The following is a 20,727-nucleotide window of genomic DNA, read 5'->3' as shown; positions in this document are numbered from 1 at the left end:
TTTCAGAACATTAATTCAAAGGGGGATTACAAAACTTCCCCTTCACAGTTCCCCGAAGGGGAGGCGTTCCTCGCTATCCTGGACTTAAAATACAGACAAGGAAATGAGACAGAAAGAACTCCTTCACTTTTCTGTAGCAAGGGCGCATTACATCCCCTTCCATCCCCCCAGCCCGCTCAAGTGCATAGAATCAAGTCGCAGTAACAGGAAGAGAAAGACAGTAAAAAGGTAGGTCCCCTGCGGCCGCTCGGGCCGGGCCCCTCGGCGGCTCCTCGCGGAGACCAGCTCGCCCCGCCACGGCCACGGCCACGGCCACGGCCCCGGCGAAAAGGCCCGCCGGCCGGCGGGGAGTGCAGAGAAGTTCGCGTTTCCAGGCAGTAGCACACACCGACTTCGCGACCGTCCTGCACAAAGCCGTGCCCTTTCTGCTGCGGAATGGGAATCGGCGGCTGTCGCACTTAAAGGGGGTGGGTAAGAAGCAAACTGTGTCAGTGTCAGCCTTCGCCCCGATCAAGACCGCCTGGGTCAGCCTAAAGCAAAGCCCTCTCTTTTATTTTACTGCTTTCCACCCCCGAGGAGCCCGCACCGGGGGGCCAGGCCCGGGGCGCGCGGACTCCTGGCCCGGGTCTCGCGCAGGCAGTTTCCGCCGCGGAGCCGATCGGAGTCGGGATCCAGTACGGCTCCACAAGGTTTTTCTTTCCAAAGGGCGAGGCGGTCGATCTGAAGCGCCACTTTAAAGGCTCATCAATCTTAATCTAGGTTGCTCAAGTAATTACGCCCGAATCTCTTGTACGATTACAAGTGGATTTGGGTTTCTATTCCCCAGGCCCTCCTTTGTGTTTATTGGAGGGTCTGTGCGCGCTCCGCGGCGCCTCCTGCCTCCCGCGCCCGCTCCAGTCCCCCAGCGCTCGGGCCGGTTCGAACCGCTCCCTTAACCCTTCAGCCGCCAGGACGCTCCTTTGGACGCCACTTTTCATATTTCCCTTCCGGAGAAAATCAGCTTTCCTCGTGATTGGGGTGAGAAAGAAGGTGAGGTGATTCACATCGGAAACAAAGTGTGGTCTTCTGTATGGTTGGGCCTTGCTAAGACCTCAGAAAAGTCGTCATTCTAAACACAGAAGGCTAACGATTTCTATTTTAATAAAGGTTTTTGGCATTTGGAGACGAAGAATGGTCAAAAACATTAAAAATGGCGAACTGCTTCTTTCTTTAAAAAAGTAATTTAACATATCCAAACAATTAAATTGAGAAAATTGAAAAAAATCACGAAATACATTATCAAAGCCATACACACTGATTTACTGAAATATATTACGAATTTTAAGTACCCAGTTCCGTGAATTTTTAACAGGGAACACATTTTCTCTACTAGTTTCTCTGCGTGCCTGAAAGGAGACTGCACTTCCTTTTGATTTTACTCCAATCTCCTTCTATTGAATTGAGATTTTCTAGAGGGTTATGAAAGGGCTTCGAACTGGGCCTTCTTTAAGAAAGACACATCATGAAATATTCAGCCTTAATAGTGTGTCATTTTTACCCTTGTCCTTTGGAACTCTCCAATTACAACTTCCAATTCCATAGCATGTGTAAGGAGCACCGAGTCTTTTTGTTGCAGCCTTCAGGGAGCAAACCAGCCACGGCGAGAACACAGAATTAATCCACTACGGCAATAGAGAGAGGGGATTATGTTTTAATCCCCTTTGGGGAAGCCTCTGGATTTTAGGGATCCGATATTAAAATGTTTACACAAGTCACAATCACAAACCAGCAGATCTTCTATATGGAAGATCTGGTTATTTGAAAACCTCGATCCCTTTCCAAATAAAAAGACTTTAGAAAGCGCAGCATCTCTGGATGCCAGAGATGATCTAGCAGGTTCTGTTCTAGAGGACAACTAAATATAAATTTGACCTCCTGACCTTGCTTAGCATGGTGAATTGGGTACTGAAAGTAGATATATTCATTCCAATCACTATTGTAGCAACAAAAGGATAAACTGTAATAATGTTCTCAGCACACAGAGAAGTATAGTGATAGATATTGAAGGATAGTTAAACAAATGGATGGGACAAAACCTTCTCCCCTGGTATTAATGCACACAACAGTCTAAAATTCCACCATCTAATGTGGTAACTAAAGGAAAAATAAACATTGCTTTTCAGAATTGTCAATATAATGTTTGAGAAATATTGACCCATTACTATTTTTGAAAAAAGGATAGAAGTATGACTTGTCATTAATTTAAATGCTAATTTAAAATATGAACCAGAACAAAGATCACCCAACATAATGGAAAGAATCTTTAAAAGAATGAACTTCTCTTCAGAACCATAGAATCTTTAATCAGTTGAGATGGTAAACCTAGAGTAGAAAATACATATGTTTTATATTTGAAAAGGGCTATTCATCAAATATATTAAAAGTAGAATGTTAAAAAATAGTTGTGGGTTTGGATGATTCTACTGAAAACAAAATTCCAAGCCTAGAAATTTTGATAATAATACATCAACTTTTTAATAGAACTTTACAGTTTACAAAGCTCTTCTCCATTCTCACCTACTACTTGAATATTCACAATTTTTGCACTATAGATGTGTCAATACTCTTCTGCCAAAGACCACTAGGAACACCTCTGTAGTGAAAAAGTTGGGTTTATGGCTTACTGCAATGAGGGAGACATGGGAACCATGGGGCGACTTAGCAAGAGGGTGTTGAAAAAAACCTGTTTTAGAATCTGAGCTTTGGTTAAGTGACTTTGAGAAGAGTTCAAGGAAGCAGGGCTTTGCTCTGGATTGGGCTCTGTCAGGGAGCAGGGATGATTCCGAGATTGGGTGTCTTAGTAAATCCTATCTAGAGAGAGGGCAGACCTGATCCAGGCTAAAGCTGTGATCGGCAAAGAAGCAGCAGCCACTCACATTAGCCAGGAGAGGGAGATGTTTGGTATTTAGGTGGTATGCAGAGTGACTTTGTTTCTGTCTGTGCTTAGACAAAATTATGACGCTGTTTTTTACCTCACGTCATCATCCTGTGACCTTGCCTGATGCTGGTGTTCTGTGAGGTTGTTTATGTATGACAGGAGAACACCACCGCTTAGCTGTGAGCTCCAGACAAGCTACCTCCCAACAATGCTGAGGCCTCCTTGTAAGGAGTCAGGCCAGTTTCTAGAGGTCAGGGGCCACTTTTCTTTTTCTCAGATACAGGAATTAATCATTTTTTAGGGGAGGCAATAGCATTCTAGATATTAGAAGGCAAATATGGCAATTAAACTTTCAAACAATGCTAAGATTCTTTACAAATTTCAATATAAGGCACAACAAAGAATATACATATATAGGGACTAAAAGTTGAAGTTTAATTAAAATTGGCATTGTTACAATTATTTGCTGACTTTCAATTGGCAAAAACTATATTTAGTGTACATGAAATTACAACATATTTTAGAATCACTTGAATATTTTCTAAACTTAGTTTAATATAACAAAATTTTATTAGCTGTATGGATTGTTCTCCAACCTCAATTACTTGAGACCACATGTTCAATTTGCTTTTGGATCATTAAAAGATCATTATTTGGGGATAATAAATATTGACTAATATTTTTAAAATTATTAAACTTAAAATCCTGATATTATTTAGAAGAAGTAAAATGTGAAATCCTTTATGTTTCATGTAAAAGGATATCACTAAAAAAAATTAAGACAAAAATATAAGGAAGTAAATTTTTTAAATTATTTCTATAATGTGATAAAATTCATGGGAAAATAACAGCATGAGTGACTGAACATATCTAAAATATCTATCACTGCTCTGGACTTATAGTATTTCTAAGTATGGCATTATCAATCTAAAGAAAATGTTTCTCCCACAGAATTAAAAGAATAAAATGCTTTAATCTCAAAAGAACTTAAAGTAAGTTGCTGAAGAATATGAGAAAATTGGAACTTTGTTTTGGAACCCTAGGAAAACTTTAGGTATTAAGAAGGTGGAGGTATCTGGGTATGTCCCGGGGGAGAGGGAAGTTAGGGGAAAATGCTGCAGAAGATCTTAGATTCCAGCTATCCAGGATAGTTCCCTGGGTTGCAGGCATTTGAAATGCCTCAAGAGAAGAGAAAGTATAGTAGCAAAATCTCTAGACAGTGACTTTTTTCTTTATATACAGAGAACATTGATAGTGGTCCAAATAGATTATCAGAATAATGATCCTTTGAAGTTTTCAAAAACTTTTCTGGCATGAAAATAGTTAGAGAATGTTTCTGCTTAAATCAGGAAAGTATAACTTGAACAACTAATAGAATACATACCTCAAGAATTACGGATTTAACTCCCAGCATTATCCCCTCTCTCCCTAGCACATGCACCCACACACACACACACGCATGCACGCACACACACACACCAAAGTATCCATTATAAACACTCTGTAAACCCAATTTTATACAAAGCTCACTGTGCCCAAGAAGTGGCCTCTTTTACTCTCTGATGACTTCTTGAACATAATCTATCCTTAGATTGCAATTAACAATAGCCATGCATCCTCCTAGTGCACTGGTCTCCTTAGATTATTGCTGTGCGAAATGAGACAGATGCTTAAGAACATACATTAGTCTTTTAACATCTGAGTAAACCTATCTCCGGCAAAACTCAACATACTATGAGACAGAAACAGAAAGAACAGAGCCCTCCATATAAGAGCAATCAAAGAATGAATTTTAACAAAATATCTGTTCATCATGGTAGAACATCTATTTTTGTACTAACATTATCTAAAATCTTATGTAATGTGTTTAAAATAATTTTAAAAAGTACTGAGAGACAATCTGATTAGGCTCTAACTTTAACCTACTGGCTTATGTTTTTCAATTTATTTGTAGAATAGATAATTCTTTATGTTAAAAAGAAACCAACAAAAACTAGCGCATTTTCCATAAAGGCAATGAATGATCCTATAGAAGAAAAAGCTGACAAAGCATATATACTAAGTAAAATATCACTGAGTTATTTCCTAGCACAAAAATATACTAAAAACCAGTGATAATTTTAATGTTCATTGTGATAATTTGCTCTGCCTTTTGAGTGAATAGGTGAGCCAGCTGAGATTTGTGTTTCCAGTTATATCACATTTAGTTCAACATATGGAATACATTTTTCACTTTCTGGAGGGGCACTGACTCTTTTATGGCACTGGGATATCATTTAATGATGGAGAAGAGTAAATCCCTACTAGACTGGAAGACTGAATACACTAGGGGAGATGATTTAAATCTACTGGACCAGGAGGCCCACGTCTCTGCATCCCTTGGTTGGACTACGTGCCTTGCCTTTATGTTCCTATGGTCTCCTGGGTACATCTTTACAACAGCACTTAGAAGATATTGAATATATGTGTTTAGAAGTCTGTTCTCCCATTTGGCATAAGCTACTTGAAGACAGGGACATTAACTTCTTCATCTAACACAGTACCTGTCACATAGTATGCGATCTGTGTTTATGGAATTGAATATAGAAAATGATATACACCATTGTTGCATTTATATGTCTTGGTAAAAAGACCACTTAAAATAACAGGTTACATCTTTTATACTTTTCTGGTATTTTATTTCTTTAAAAATATGAAAGACACTGCATTTCAGAGAAAACATAAATTTAAAAATGTCCTGAAATCCAATGAGAGCTATGTAATTGGTCATTCTAGCTATATCATATGCATACTATTTTTTTAAATTTAAGTGGCATAATTTTATAACTGCCATATTTTTCCTGGTGCATAAGTTGTTCCCTCTTTGTAAATTATATGTTTAGAGAGACATTTAATTCAGCATTCATTCATTCATATGGTCAACAAAAATTATTCACTCTTTTGGGCACTAAGAGAGAATGCAGTAAGGTGTAAAACATGGATCTTACCCACAAAGAGCTTATACTACACAGTAAAGACAAGAAATATACACGAATAATGACATAAGGGAGAACGGGTTTAGCTAAGCATTTTAAAGCACTTTACATGAATTAATCTCATTTATTCCTCATAACAAACCTATATGATAGATTCTATAGACATTCACAGAACTGTGAGGACTTCCGGTCTTTTTATGAGTGGGGGGGAGGTTGTGGTCATGACAAGATGAAGCAGCGGCATTTGAAATGAGCTGTAATGGATGGGGAGGATTTGGACAAGTGGACATGAGGGGGAAGAGCACTGCAAGCAGAGGGGAAGAGTTTGAACAAACATACAGATGTTGTATATGAATAGGACTAATTAAGATTGGCCAGGGATTAGGATATGTAAAGTAGAGCAGTTTGAGATGAAACTGAAAAAACACACATAGCCTGAACGTCAGATTTCTTAGGTTAAGGAGTCAAAGATTAAAGCTCAGGTATTACAGTGGAAAGCAGTGGTGTTTATCCTTTTTGGGGATCACATATCTTTTTGAGTAGATGGTTAAATACATGGCCTCTTCCTAAAAAAATTCACATATCAACATTTGTCCATCCTCATGGTATAATAAATGAAGTATTTATATTTTTGAAGAAAAATTCTGTGATTTATCTTGATGTCTTCCTTTATCTAAAGAATTTTCTGCCTCTGCACTTATCATTATCTCTCTTTCTCCAGTTTCAGATAATGTCTCTTTCACCCTGTTCAAGCCTGCTACTCCCTCTACATTGGATTTGGTCCTTCCCTCCTCTGCCCCCTCTAGCTACTCCGTTATCTTTGTCTCTCCTCCTTTGTTGACCCTCGAGCCTTGAGTTTTTACCTTAGTTCTGCACTCCTATTCACTTCTTTTGGCTTCACCCTCATCATCTACTTAGGCCAAGGTGTTAGGGAAGTACATATTAACTAATATGTTAAAGGCTTCGAAAAGACTATTAACAAAAAAAGCCCCACAAAAACCTGTGTAACATTTTATTTTTTAAACCCAGAATTTCCCAAACACATTTAACTATCCTTTTTTCCCCTCATTAACATATTTCAAAATACCTGTGTTCCAAGGAATATCAGTTTCAAAAGTGCTGAACTAGAGTTCCTTGACTTCTAGAGCACGGTGTGCTCTCTGCTTCTCTTACCACTTGACTTCCTTGGTATCCTTGATGGGCTCTTCTTCAAATTTCAAACCTTTATATCCATTTGAAAATTTTAGATTTCCAAAAGACCAAGCTAAACCAACCATCTTCATTCCTCTCTCCCCTAAACCCTGCATCTTCACATTCCTAAACACATTTACTGGTTTCTATATCACTTCTTCTCATTCCAGATCCCCTTCATTTTTACTTCTCATAACAAGTCAATTATCATAGTCCCTCAGATATTACCTTTTAAGATTCTTTTTTGAAATTGTCCCCTTCTCCTCTTTCTTGCCATCACCAATTTAGTTTAGGCTCTCATCACCTCTGGTTTGACAATAGCCTCTTACCTCTAGTCTGGGTATCCTGAAACCTAATCTACACAATGGCCTGAATGACTTTTTAAAAAAATATAAATCGGATCTCGTCATTGCCATGCTTAAAATCGTTCATTGTCTCACTGTGGCCTTCAGGATAAAATCCAGGTTCCTCAGGGCATGTGCAGCTCTGCCAGTGAGCTTGTTGGTCTCAACTTCAGAGACTCCCTTACGTTTTTACCTCTTACTTTTACCTGAATAATTCAGAACCATTGTAGTTTCACAGTGAAGGTGATATTTTAGCAGATGATGTTTCCCACTGTCTCTAACAACTCTTTAAATCTTTCTAAATCTTTTACTTATGCTTCCAGATTCAAGATAGGAAACACCTATTCTAGGAAGGCTTTCCAGAATCCACCTGGTGGTCAAAGGTCCTATTTTGCATTACCATGGTTTCCTTTGTATGTCTAGGTTTCTTCTTTCTCTTGTTCCTGTTTTTTTGTTTAAATCTGTTCTCCCTCTAGACTACAACCTCCTTGAAAGCAGGAAATTTAATCATATGTGTCTTTTTACTCCAACCACTCATCCTCATGTCTTGCATATAGTAGATATTGAATATTTATATTTGTTTTGCTTAGATAACCACATGAACTTGAGTCAAGTTGGGACGTGGCTTCAGAGAACAAGGACCCAACAGATCCTTTCAGCTCTTATCTTTACTATGTGTGATGAATTTTGACATTTTCTATTCAAATCTATTCTTTTCTCTTTTATTTCTTTTAAAATAATGCTAGTAGTAATCCATGTAATTGATTTGCTAATCCCCCAATGGGTTGCAAGTTGAAATTTAAAAAGCACTGATGTAGTGAAATGAACATAGGCTTATGAGAGAGAAAAGTGGGTTTAAATCTTGGCTCATCTCTCTGCTTGTTATGTGATCATGAAGAAATACTCTGATGTCTGAACCTAATTTCCACATCTTAAAATGAAGTATAATACCCAGCTCATACGGTTGTAATGCTATCAGCCTGTGGTATTGTTTTCTCTCAACAAATGCAAATTCTATCTCCTAGCTTCATTTGCCCATCCTCACTTACCTCCTTGCTACTTATCTAGCTTGATTTTACCCCCTAGAGAACTGGCTGCTGAATGGAGACTCCTCCTCACAGCCCAATCTTAAATGCAGGGTTTATTTTTTATTATTTTTTAAAGATTGGCCCTGAACTAACGTCTGTTGCCAATCTTTTTTTTTTCCCCTTCTTCTTCTCCCAAAAACCCCCTCAGTACATAGTTGTATACTCTAGTTGTAGGTCCTTCTGGTTGTGCTGTGTGGGACACCGCCTCAGCATGGCCTGATGAGCGATGCCATGTCTGCGCCCAGGATCCAAACTGGCGAGACCCCCAGCTGCCAAAGTGAATTGCGTGAACTTAACCACTTGGCCACGGGGTTGGCCCCACAAGGTTTATTTTTTTAGACAGTTGTCCATGATACCTAGTTCTTAACATTCTTATTTTAGACACAAATTGAACAGGAATAGCACTGCCAACTACACTCAGCTGTTCATCTTTAGTGACTTAAAATGAAGGAAAAATTCAGCAGAACTTTTGAATTAAAAAAGCATAAAACAGGGCCAGCCCCAGCGGCCTAGTGGTTAAGTTCAGCTCACGCTGCTTTGGCAGCCCAGGTTTGGTTCCTGGGCACAGAACTACACCACTCGTCTGTCAGTGGCCATGCTGTGGTGGCAGCTCACATACAATAAGAGGAAGATTGGCAACAGCTGTTAGCTCAGGGTGAATCTTCCTGAGCAAAATAAAAAACAAAAAAAACCCCATAAAATATTGCAATGTCACCTTCTGATCAAAAAGACTGCCTATACATTTTATCTGGAAAAAGATATTTAACAATATTTAGATAGCAAACACAGCCTGACTTTCTCTTCTTTTTGCTGATAAAAAGTTCTAGACTTCTATTTGTTGGATTGGCAATTTAAACTGATGGAGCAGATTCTACTGTGATAACTACTTATAAATTGATTGCCATGTAAATGATTGTCCTTAGTGCTGTTTAAGTACCTTCTGGAGGCTCTGGCTCTGTAAGCACCAAGCCATAGAAATAAAATAAATAAATAAATAAATAAAATATTTTCAGTATGCAGAAAGACTTACTTGCCCTTTTATATAGCACTGCTCTAAACGTAGTGGCAAAATCAGTTTTACACGTAATGTTTGAATTAGCACCGAAGTCATTCAGAGAGAGCACCAGGGTGCCCGTAGGTGTGGCAGTGATACCCTGATGCATACCTCATCTCTTCCTCTTCTCCAGGTTGCTAACATCCACAGTTTGGCAGGAGGAAAACAGTTTTATCTCATATTTTTTTTTCTCCAAGTGTGACAAACAAGATGACCCATATATTTCCAGTAGGTGATTAATATTCTCATTCATATACTTTTGTGAAAGTTTAGGCCCCTATGTATAGGAGAAATGCGGTCTATTGATAAGTTACTTGAGTTGTTTATTACCCCTATTTTTCAGGTTGGTAGTAACTAGAACTATAATCTGTAGAGGAATTACTTTATGGGAAATTCTCTGTACAGAGAAAAAAGTAAAAAATAAAAATGGGTTTCAACTAGAGCACTGTATTAGAAAGAATAGACCTTATCATTGTGGTTTGTGAAACACGTGCCCCGTAACAAAGGATAGCTTATTCTTAAAATAAAAAAAGATGTAAGAAAGTTATATATGATTTGAATCGTGGTTGATGTCTAATACAGTTGAATTACAGCCTTTTATTATACTTTAAATTTACAAAGTTTGGTTAGCAGGAATGTTGTTACAATTAAGAGTACTGTAAAAGTGTTTTTATAGACTACAGAATCCATGGTTGAAGGGGACATACATTTTTGGAAATACAGTATAGCAAGATATTTGCAGACTCTAAAAAGGCCTTGTAGACATTGTAAAAATAATGAAGAGAGGCTAAGAAGGCTAGATATTCAAGGTGAAACTTTTATTTATTTTTACAACTTATTAACCAAATCAAAAACTTAAGTAAGAAATTTAAATATTTTAGCTTTTGTAAGAAATGGGCATGTGTTAATGTTGTCTCTAAGAGCTTTGTGAATTCTGTGTTTGAAGCTGAATGTGAACCCTTTGGGTATAGTATTTATGACTTGCAAAGCAACTTCCTAATTCAAAGAGAGAGAAAAAAGACTTAGAAAGACTCATAAGGCCTTTTCGACATCAAATGGCTTTTACCAAACAACATTTTGATGAGTTAAGTGTGAGTGAGTCAGGGACATATGGATTAAATTTCCCTTGAAATACACATGGGTTTTAAAATTAAGGGGAAAATCCTGAGCAAAATGCATTTTAGAGAATCCAGAAGGTTTAAAAGACAATTTTTCCCCTAAATACAAATATCAGGTCAATTCAATTCTAGTTAGACTCTGCAACTAAAACTACATAAAAATAAATATGAAGAAATCTTTTAAAAAGTACTAATTTTGCCAGGGAAAGAATATTCATTAAGCATATTAGAATTGTATTTCACGAGGTAGTTAGACTTAAGGCAGACATAATGTGAGTCAGAGTTGATCTGAATCTACGTAACATTGACTTGTTCTCTTCTATAGCACTTATTCTCTTATTCCATTAAACAATTATAAGAACATTTTTCTGTGCTTTTGGCTCATACTTTTTTTTTAAAAAATAACATTTTTTTTCTGAAAAACTCCGAGCTTTTAGAATTCTGTTTTCCTTTTATTATATTTTTCTAGAATCTTGAGTTCTTCCTTCTTCTTATATACTCTGTATTTTGCTTTACCTTCCTTTCTTACCTCAGTTTTAAGGTAACATTCAATTTATAAACATATACAACTTTGCCTCTGGTATCTGGACATTCCAAGTTAGAGCATTTGAAGACCTAAATTACCTATTTGATCACTGTAATTGTCTACTTTCATATATTAGGGTAGCCATATTCTATGCCATATCTTCCTGGTCATTTGAGTTACTGAGAGGGAGTCGTAGCAGGGCTCATTCTCCTGATGAGTTTTTTCCTATCAGTCTCCCCGAGTTGTATATACTAAGTATGCAACAGATGTTAATGAGTAAGCAGATGAGTGTGTGAATGCGGTCAAATAGAGATTTAGGGCCGTAGGAATGGTCAACCTTAAAAACATTTCAAAGCAACGGTCCCGCCACCCCATCATTTGATACCGGCTTTCACTTTGAATTAGTAGAACAAAGATGACAGGAGATGGAAACAATTTGACCAGTTAACAATAAGAAAAACCATCTGAAAGGTATTGCTCTCTAAACGTCAGTGAAAGCACACCTGGGAAGTGTGAGGGGCATTAAAGGTGAGTCATGCAGGGCAGGTGACTCTCACTTAGGAGAACCTCCTGTTGATGACACCCTGTTTCTCTTAGTAGACCTCCTCCTTATTTCTATATTTTTCTTATTCTTAAATTCACATAATGCATTTTTTCTGACTTTCAGATTCTTGACTTTGGTAATGGTGTATGTGTGTGTGTGTATGTGTATGTGTACGAGTGTGTGTAAAGGATTATAAATTGACCACTTTGAAAAGACCACATAAAAAAAAATCCAACTCTTGGGGCCAGCCTGGCGGCACAGCAGTTAAGTTCACACGCTCTGCTTCGCGGCCTGGGGTTCGCTGGTTCCGATCCCAGGCACGGACCATGCATTACTTATCAAGCCATGGTGTGGTAAAAAATAGAGGAAGATGGGCATGGATGTTAGCTCAGGCCAATCTTCCCTAGCAAAAAGAGGAGGTTTGGTGGCAGATGTTAGCTCAGGGCTAATAGTCCTCAAAAAAAAAAAAAAAATCCAACTCTCATATTTTAATACTTCTTTTCCATATTGCTAGTTTCCTATACTAATTACTCTTTTTTAAATATTCAAAATAACATTATAGTCCATTGGTCATAGAACATTGTTTCTATGTGATAGAGAAAATATGTTTTTGATTAAGAGTCACAGTGGTATCTTGACTTTAAAAATGGGAACCTTAAGAAACATTTAGTTAAAATGACATAATTAGCGGAAGTTGGGATGGAACAGAGATTAGCTTAACTTTAGGTGTTCTTACCCTGGAAAAGTTAAATGATGAGATGAGTAATTATTTGAGCGATTCAATTACTATGAGCAGATGATCTGATAATTCAAGCCCCCAAATACTCAATTTCAATAGCTCAAAACAAATTTTTCTTTTTGTCTTTTGTTTTTCATATAAATTAACCAGACAATTATCTCAGTTCTCTCGTTTCCTTTACCTACATGAACTTTTTCAATGGGAACCATTTAAAGGCAAGTATTTGTGCTGGAAGATTTCTTCATGGTTCAAAGGTACATGGGATATGGTCGCTAACCTTAAGGAATTCAGAGTCTAAAAGGAGAGAGAAAACATAAAGAAAAGCATCTACAATACAAGGCTTTATGTGATAAGTGTCTTAAGAATGATATAATCAAAATTTTATGGAGTGGCTATAATAGATGGATAATAACCAGCATTGGGAAGGAGGTGGAGAAATGGGACCCCTGCACACTGGATGGGAACATAAAATGATGCAGCCAATTTGAAAACAAGTCTAGCACTTCCTCAAAAAGTTAAACAGAGAGGTATTATTTAACTCAGCAATTCCACATCTAGGTATATACTCGAGAAATGAAAACACATATTCACATAAAATATTGTACATGAATGTTCATAGCAGCATAATCGTAATAACTAAAAGGTGGAAACAACCCAAATGTCCATCAAAAAATGAATGGATAAATAAAATGTGGTATGTCCATGCAATGGAGTATTATTCGCCATAAAAAGGACATATATGCTACAACATGGATGAACCTTGAAAATACTATCATAAGTAAACAAAGCCAGTCACAAAAGACTACATATTTTATATGATTCCATTTATATGAAATGTCTGGAATAGGAAATCTATAGAGCAGAAAGTAGATTAGTCGTCCTCTAGGGCTGTGGAGGGGGGATGGGAAAATGGAGGAAATAGTTAGAGTATGAGGCTTCTTTTTGGAGAGGTGAAATGTTCTAAAGTTGTGGTGATAGTTGCATAACTTGGAATACACTAAAAAATCATTAAATTGTGCACTTCAAATGGGTCAATTGTATGGTGTGTGAATTATATCTCCATAGAGTTGTTGCCAAAAAAATGTTATGGGAGTGACAAGATTGGCCAGTGAATACTTCATAAAGTGTTTTAAGTAGGTCAAAAAATGGGTAGAGATTTTCATAAGAGATAAGGGAAAGTATAGAAGAGATATACAAAGGATATTTCAGGTAAAGAAAGAAGTTTGGACAATGGTGTAGGCCTGTGGGAAATCTTTAAAGTTATCTGACGTTAAACAGAAGGGTGGATTGTTGGTAATAACAGCTTACATTTATAAACAAAACAAATATTTTTTTACAATTTATGGAACTGATAAAGCATAAAGGACCACCACCATCATCGACAACTCAGAATTCCCTAAATTAGCAAAATTATTAATATTGGGAAGTAAAAGTAAAGGAATTTGTGTGAATTCCAATTCTATCATGTAAAATATTTCTCCTATCACTCAGCATATGTGACAGAACTACCACTCTAAAAGAAATGAAACACATTTCAGTAGTCGGACACAATCTATCAGTTAAATTAAATCATTCACTTGTCAATATATGACATAAATGTGAGTTAATTTAAAATTTTGGTTATTCAATAGTTATTTGAAGAAATAACTTGCCAAGCTAAGTTTCAAATTAAAATAAATGAGATTTTCAATTAAAATTAGTTGAATTATAACCATTAATTATAATGTTTTAAGTAACAATATAATTAGTAAACTGAAATACATATGGAATCTTAGGTGCTAATTCACTTTGGTGAATCATTACAAACTAAAAAAGCAATTAAAACAAATTAAGTTTGGTGTTATTAATGTAACGATTACTTGATTGGCTTACTTCTATATCGTAATCATATAAGCCATTTACTACAATACATAATAAGTTGAGTAATTAATAATCACACACATTTAACTTGCCTCTTGAGATGAACAGCTTGGGAAGAAAGGGAACCAAAAGTGAAATGGAAAATTGTGTGACATGTAAAGCGGTAGAACTTTGTGGAACATTTTATCTTTATTAAAACCAGAAAACTCCAAAGAAAATGGAGAAAACATGAGAAAGGGTCAATATTTAAACGAAATCATCCTAAAAATACTCTATCAGATTTTATTTAGTTTACCAGAATGATTTTGGGGAACATGTATATACAACTAAAATCAATTATTATGCATATTCATAGACTTTGAAGTGTAGTAAATGGAGCTAGTGTAAAAAATGAGTTATAAACTGAGGATCTTGTTTTTACGTCATTTTAGAAGTATATACACTATTTGGTGTATTTTAGTTCAAACCCTATACTACATATTTTTAAGAAAGTATATTATTTTATATACTTCTTAACCTTATGCAAGCTATTGTATATTATATTTGTAAAATTAGGGTAATCCTGGTGTCCACCTCATAGGGTGTTGTGAATATTAAGCAGGTTACCGCACAGAAAGCCCTGTGAACACCACCTGGCTCCTAGTAAGACAGGCTACTTCTTCTTCCTCTTATTTTTCTTTTTATAAACAGAAACTGACCCTATCTTTTAAGCCAAAAAACAGAATTAATCTCAACTACATTAGTACTTTCCCTTAGTTTTCTATTTTAGCTAGCATATTTTTCTCTCTTGAATTTAACTTGACTATTAAGTACTGTTGCATACTGACAAATTGTAATGCATGGTCTCCTCATCTGTGTGCATGTCAGCAAAATAGGATTTTGTATAATTGTGCTATTGGCAGGTTTAGGTTTACCATTATTATTATAAAAATGGTGTATTCATTCATATAAAATCTAACATCTAAGAACTCTAATACTTTTATATTTTTGAAGGTACATTTCATATATTAATAATACGCAAGTCATACCACTAAGTTAAATCATGAGAGGATAAACCTGTAATTTTCATCTCAGAGCTGGAAAATAGGCATTTGTTATTTTACATAATATTTCCAGACACCAAACATCAGATTATATTAATTTTGTATACAGATTTTAGGATTTCCTGGATTTTGATTTGGACTTAGATCTCTGCGGAAGCAAAGTTTTCTTTAGGCAGTTTAGCACTATTGAGCTACTCAGAACCATAAGTTATAAATAAGGAACGATATTTTTATTTAACAAATTTCAATTTCTAAGACAAAGATAACTATCTGGACAAGAATTTATTAAACAACAAAAAGAGTTATTTATGTGTTTTGAAACTTTATCAACAGCTGATTTTTAAAACCTAAGCATACTGGTGTGTAGTTAACTTCTGAAAATGATTTTTATGTAACATTGTCACTATCGTGTCACTCTGGGTTAATCAATCTTATAATAAACTTCAAGGTACTAGCCAAATTTGTATCAACTAATTACCTTTAGTCTTTAGACCAGAGAGTCTAAACTAAATTATATAATCATTGAACATATCTCTTAGCATATGTGAATGAGGAAAGGCAATGCATTATCTAAAAAGGTCAGGAATCATGTTTGTGAATTTTCTCTAGTTTTTTAGGATCAAGAAAAAGACCAGGAAAAGAGAAAACAAATCTGTAGGCAAAAAGAAATAATAGATTTCATTTGCTTAAATTTCCAAATGGTCTCAGATAAAATCTCTGAACTATTAAAACAAACCACAACAAAACCAAAACGTGAAGATTTACTTAAGAATTCGAGGCAAACGTTTGTTCAGGGACTTAAGATTAGTTTTAAATAGGAAAAATAGTTTTCACGACACAGAAATGTTAATAACATAAGCATATCCAGGAACTGATATTAGCATAACCTTGTTAAACATTTTCTAGAAGAGGGAGAATAATGTGCCATCTCCAGTTTACAATTAACAAGAACATCTTCTTTTTGGTAAAAAAGAGAAATCTCTAACTGGTAGAAATATCGTTGGAGGCTTTCACAAAGCATGCCGGATAATTTTCAGCACACTCCTGGATAGAGGAGTGCTACTTTGTAAACAGAATGATGAGTTTAAGTCCACTTCTCTGTTGCCATCTGCCACCCCATTGTTGTACTGGCTGAATATAGAGAATAGAGGTAAGACTCAGATACTTTTTTAGACTCTACAGCAGGAATTTTTAATCAGAGATCTAGGATACGATTCCATCCTAGATCTGGTTTCCAGGGGTTAGTGAATCCTTTGAAATTGTGTACAAAATTGTATGCGCACCTTCATGAAGCAATCTCCTTTCATCAGATTCTCAAAAGTCCTTTAAACCCAAAAAAGGTTATGGGCCAACACTCTTAGAATATCCATATCCCATCTGGTCATTATAGATGCTGCTCTGAATTGACCCGAGAACAGCACCAGGACAAGGTGAAAACTGAGGGTGGATGGGTGAAGGAATGTTTGCTAGTGGTGAGTAGCAGCAATGTGGGGACAGAGCAAAAACCAGGAACAGGGAGGGACATTCCAAAGAGTGACAGCAGGGAGGAAATGGCAAAGTCGATGGTCGCCTGGCTGAAGTGGCTATTCTTCATAGCTGTTAGCATGTCAGTGTCATATATAAATTAATGAGTCTATCATTCTGTTATCCCCTCCCAATTATTTAGGCAGTTAAATGGAAACAACTTATGCTATACATTATTTCTCCTATATTAAAAAGTTACTCTTTATTACACAGAAAGTGGATGCTATTTATTTGTTAGTAAAATATGTATTTGTTTGATATCTATTTTCCTCTCTTCAACACTAGAAATGAGATAAAGTACATTATTAACATTCACATGATTGAGCATCGTTCCAACCACTGACAGACACTTATTCACCAGGAGATAGATTTTAAATTTAGCAACTTTGTGTGCATTTGCTACTTATAACAAACAGAAGAAAAATATTTAAAAATTTACCTGCAAGATTGTCGATTTCTTTCTCCTGTAGCAGACTGACTGCATCGTCATCTCCTTCCAGCATAAGTTCTGTCTCTGCGTTCTGATTCACTATGGCTTGACTTCGGAATGTTTTCTTTGACTTCACTACATCTTCTTCAGTGCCTAATCACAACCGAAATAGAATAATTGAGATCATTGTGATTGTTTTGCTTTCAGAGAGTATTAGAAATAATCTAGTAGTTTCTTATGATTATATGCTGCATTTACATACTACTTTACAATTAGAGAACATTTTTACCTTCTTTATCTTGTTTGGTCTTCTAAATAACTCTGTGAGAAAGGCAGGGGGTGTAATCGCCTATCCTTATTTGATGAGAAAACAGGCTGAGAAAGCTACATGCCTTGTTGAGGGACCTAGGTGTTGGCTGGTGGTTGAGAAAGGACTACAGTTCACATCTTGGGACTCTAAGATCACTGAATTTTCTACAAAGAATCTGTACCTTACCAAAAACTTGATTTTCTGATGGATAAAATTGTACAATTTCTCACAATTATACTTTCATGTGAAATAACTAATCAATTGATCAGATTGTTTTTGAAAGTAGATGAGATAAGCATGAAAAAGACAAGAAAGGATTCACATCTGAAGGGAGAAATGGTTGTAACTGAGAAGCTACAGAAAGGCGGAGTTAGCAACGATGCAGACACATAATGTACTTTGCAATAGCTATCTCATTAGCAATTAACGAAATAAATAATAGCTTTCTAAAGTGACATCCTTATTTTGTTACATAAAATAGTACAAAAGGCCCAAATCCAAACACAAAAAAGTCAGAAAAACTTAATATGGCAAAAGCTGACCTAATATTAGCATGTCAATCAATGTAAAGGTTAGAAATTACAATGCTTTTGAATCCCTCATGAATTTGACTGCTTAACAAATATTTACATTCAAATACCTACTTTGACAGGTGACAATGAATCTAAAATTATCTGAATGCAAGTAAACTATATAAATATAATATGAAACATTATATATATGAAATACAGCTAAGAAACATCTCTATTTCATATCATTTGAAGTTTGAATTCAACCAGGAAGAAAATGTAATTTACTGTGTTCTGGCTGTAGTATTAGGATATAGGCTTCAAGGACCAGCATTAACTAGGAAAATACCTTCACATCTCATTTGGTGTAGTAGATATATTCCTGAAAATGGGAGCCTAATAAATCACTCCTATATGATGGTGTTGGATCATAGTTGCAGGGGATGTTATTGTATTATGTATACATGCAATTACTCTCCCAATCTTGTCATGCCTTTGGCCAAAATTCTTCCCAGTTAACAAATAATAATACTTTTGGTCAATTCTCCTAGGCCCAATATAGGGTTTCCAACAGACCACTACTGCCTGTTGATATTTGCTCAATCATTTCCTTGGCAGTGCGTCTAGCTGCCATAAACTTGCACTGTAAAACAGTGTTAGCCTCTTTCTTTGCAGCTTGCACACTCTGGCAGTGACTCAGAGCCAATTCCGTTTGCTAAACCTTAACAAACTGGCCCAAAGGTAGCTCATAGAGGAGTAAAAAAACATATGTTGAGGAACACAATAATGTCACGATAGCAGTGTAGAGTGTCAGTGGCTGAGAGATAGTCCGTCATTCCAGCTCTTACTGGATAATAGCATTTAGAGAGCATGGTTAAATATAGCTTATATTTATATTTATAGTATAAAACAATAGACTATTAAGTATATATTTTGATAAATACTTCAGAGACAAATAGTATTATTACAAATCAATGCTACATGGGAGGTGAGGGGAATTAAATGGGTTATAAGTGTATTTCTCTTTCACTGGCCGATAGATGATTCTTATTTCTAGAATAAATGATTGGGTATTGATTACTGAATGCCCCAGAACCTTATCTTAATTTTATGTGGTTTCTAGATTATATAAAGCTGGGAGTAATCTTATGGGGGTAGCTATCTTTTTAACTTTCTTGCTTCTTGGGTAGTAACTTAATTTGAGAAACTCGGAGCTTGCATCATCTAACAAAAGAGGCAAATCTGATTAATAACCAAGAAGTCTCTCTTGAGGTCTTTATAGCCACATTTCTACTAGACATCTTTAGATGGATATCCTAATTCCACATTTCCCTGACTGAAGGAATCATCTCTGGCTTCTCTACCTCTTCCTATTTTGATCAACCCACTTACTTAAGTCACAAGCCTAGGATTTATCCTATAAGGTGACTGCCACTGCTCTGGCTCAGGCCATCATCGTTTTGGTCTAGAGGACTTCAATAGCTCCCTTATTCACACCATCCTCCATACTTTTGTCATTCATTATTATAAAACAAAAATAATTTGAGAATATTTTCCTACTTAATACTGTTTATTTATTAACTCCTTCTAATCAATAACACTCAATGCAAGGCTTACACTATAAGATAAAATTTAAAGTCCTTAGCATGGCTGATCAAGGCCTTTTATCTTCTTATCACCAGTTTTTCATTGTCTTTCTTTACTCCCCATCAGCAATACTGGACCATTTATAGCTTCTGAAATATGTCGTGCTTTCACCTATCTCTTTACTTGTGCTAATATTATTCCCTCTATATGGTATGTTTCTTCCTTCCTCCTTTGTTTGGCTAATTCCTACTTGATCTTCAAAACTCATCTCCTTCAAGTGCCTTTCCTAACCAACCCATCTGTACTCTCACAGTTTACACAGAACTCAACCATGCATAGGTATTATCTGTTATGTGTTTGTTCTGCAGCCTCATCATCTGGTACCCAGCAGATGTGCCACTAACATTTCCTGACCTGAAGTTCAAGTCTATCCTGCGTTCCTTTCTCTGATTTCTTAAGGTGAGTTTGTGTGTTCTTTCCCCTCTGCTTGCACCACACCTTATGAATCCTGGTACGATAGTTGTTATAGGTAGTATCATAATTGTTTGTTTGCTTCTTATCTCCACATAGCCTGGACGCTCCTTGATGACTGGAAACGTGCTTCTGTCTTTGTATTCTCAGTTCTCAGCACACTGCCTGATATAGAGCAAGCCCTCACAAGTACTGAATACATGAATAAACTGAGACATAGAAGTTACACCTCTGGATATTTCTTAATCTGAAGATCCCAGGATATCTCAGAGGTTGGGGGCAAATTGGAGAATCTATGCTTTTACACAAAAGGGAATGTGGTTCTTTACATGAAATAGTCAATAAAGCCCTTTATGTATGAGTCAACCTATAAAGCAAGTTTTTCCTTGTATCACAACCATGTGAAATCTGCTTTGTTATTTAAAAAAATGCTTTTTGTTACTCTTGTGTTATTAAAACTAAAATAAATCAATAAAGAAATTGTAGTCAAAGGAAGG

The 20,727-nt window shown here is 36.2% G+C and overlaps 1 protein-coding gene and 1 long non-coding RNA gene across 14 annotated transcripts in view; one reads left to right on the top strand and one right to left on the bottom strand.

Annotated features, from left to right (window-relative positions):
• The window catches only part of NBEA (neurobeachin), a 671,041-nt gene that overhangs the window by 190,898 nt on the left and 459,416 nt on the right, over positions 1 to 20,727 (bottom strand). For all 13 annotated transcript variants that reach the window (XM_070578754.1, XM_070578744.1, XM_070578745.1 and 10 more), the window contains one exon: positions 17,363 to 17,506. In XM_070578754.1, coding sequence (XP_070434855.1) covers positions 17,363 to 17,506 — 144 coding nt within the window. The remainder of the gene's footprint in view (positions 1 to 17,362; positions 17,507 to 20,727) is intronic.
• On the top strand, positions 117 to 20,456 carry LOC139076426 (uncharacterized). Its single transcript, XR_011528029.1, has 3 exons — positions 117 to 228; positions 20,128 to 20,218; positions 20,330 to 20,456. It is a non-coding gene; the product is annotated as an uncharacterized lncRNA (long non-coding RNA).

This window comes from Equus przewalskii, chromosome 16 (assembly GCF_037783145.1).
Source record: "Equus przewalskii isolate Varuska chromosome 16, EquPr2, whole genome shotgun sequence".
Classification (NCBI taxonomy): domain Eukaryota; kingdom Metazoa; phylum Chordata; class Mammalia; order Perissodactyla; family Equidae; genus Equus; species Equus przewalskii.
The sequence above is the reverse complement of the archived record's forward strand: the minus strand, read 5'-3'. Positions and strand labels throughout refer to the sequence as shown.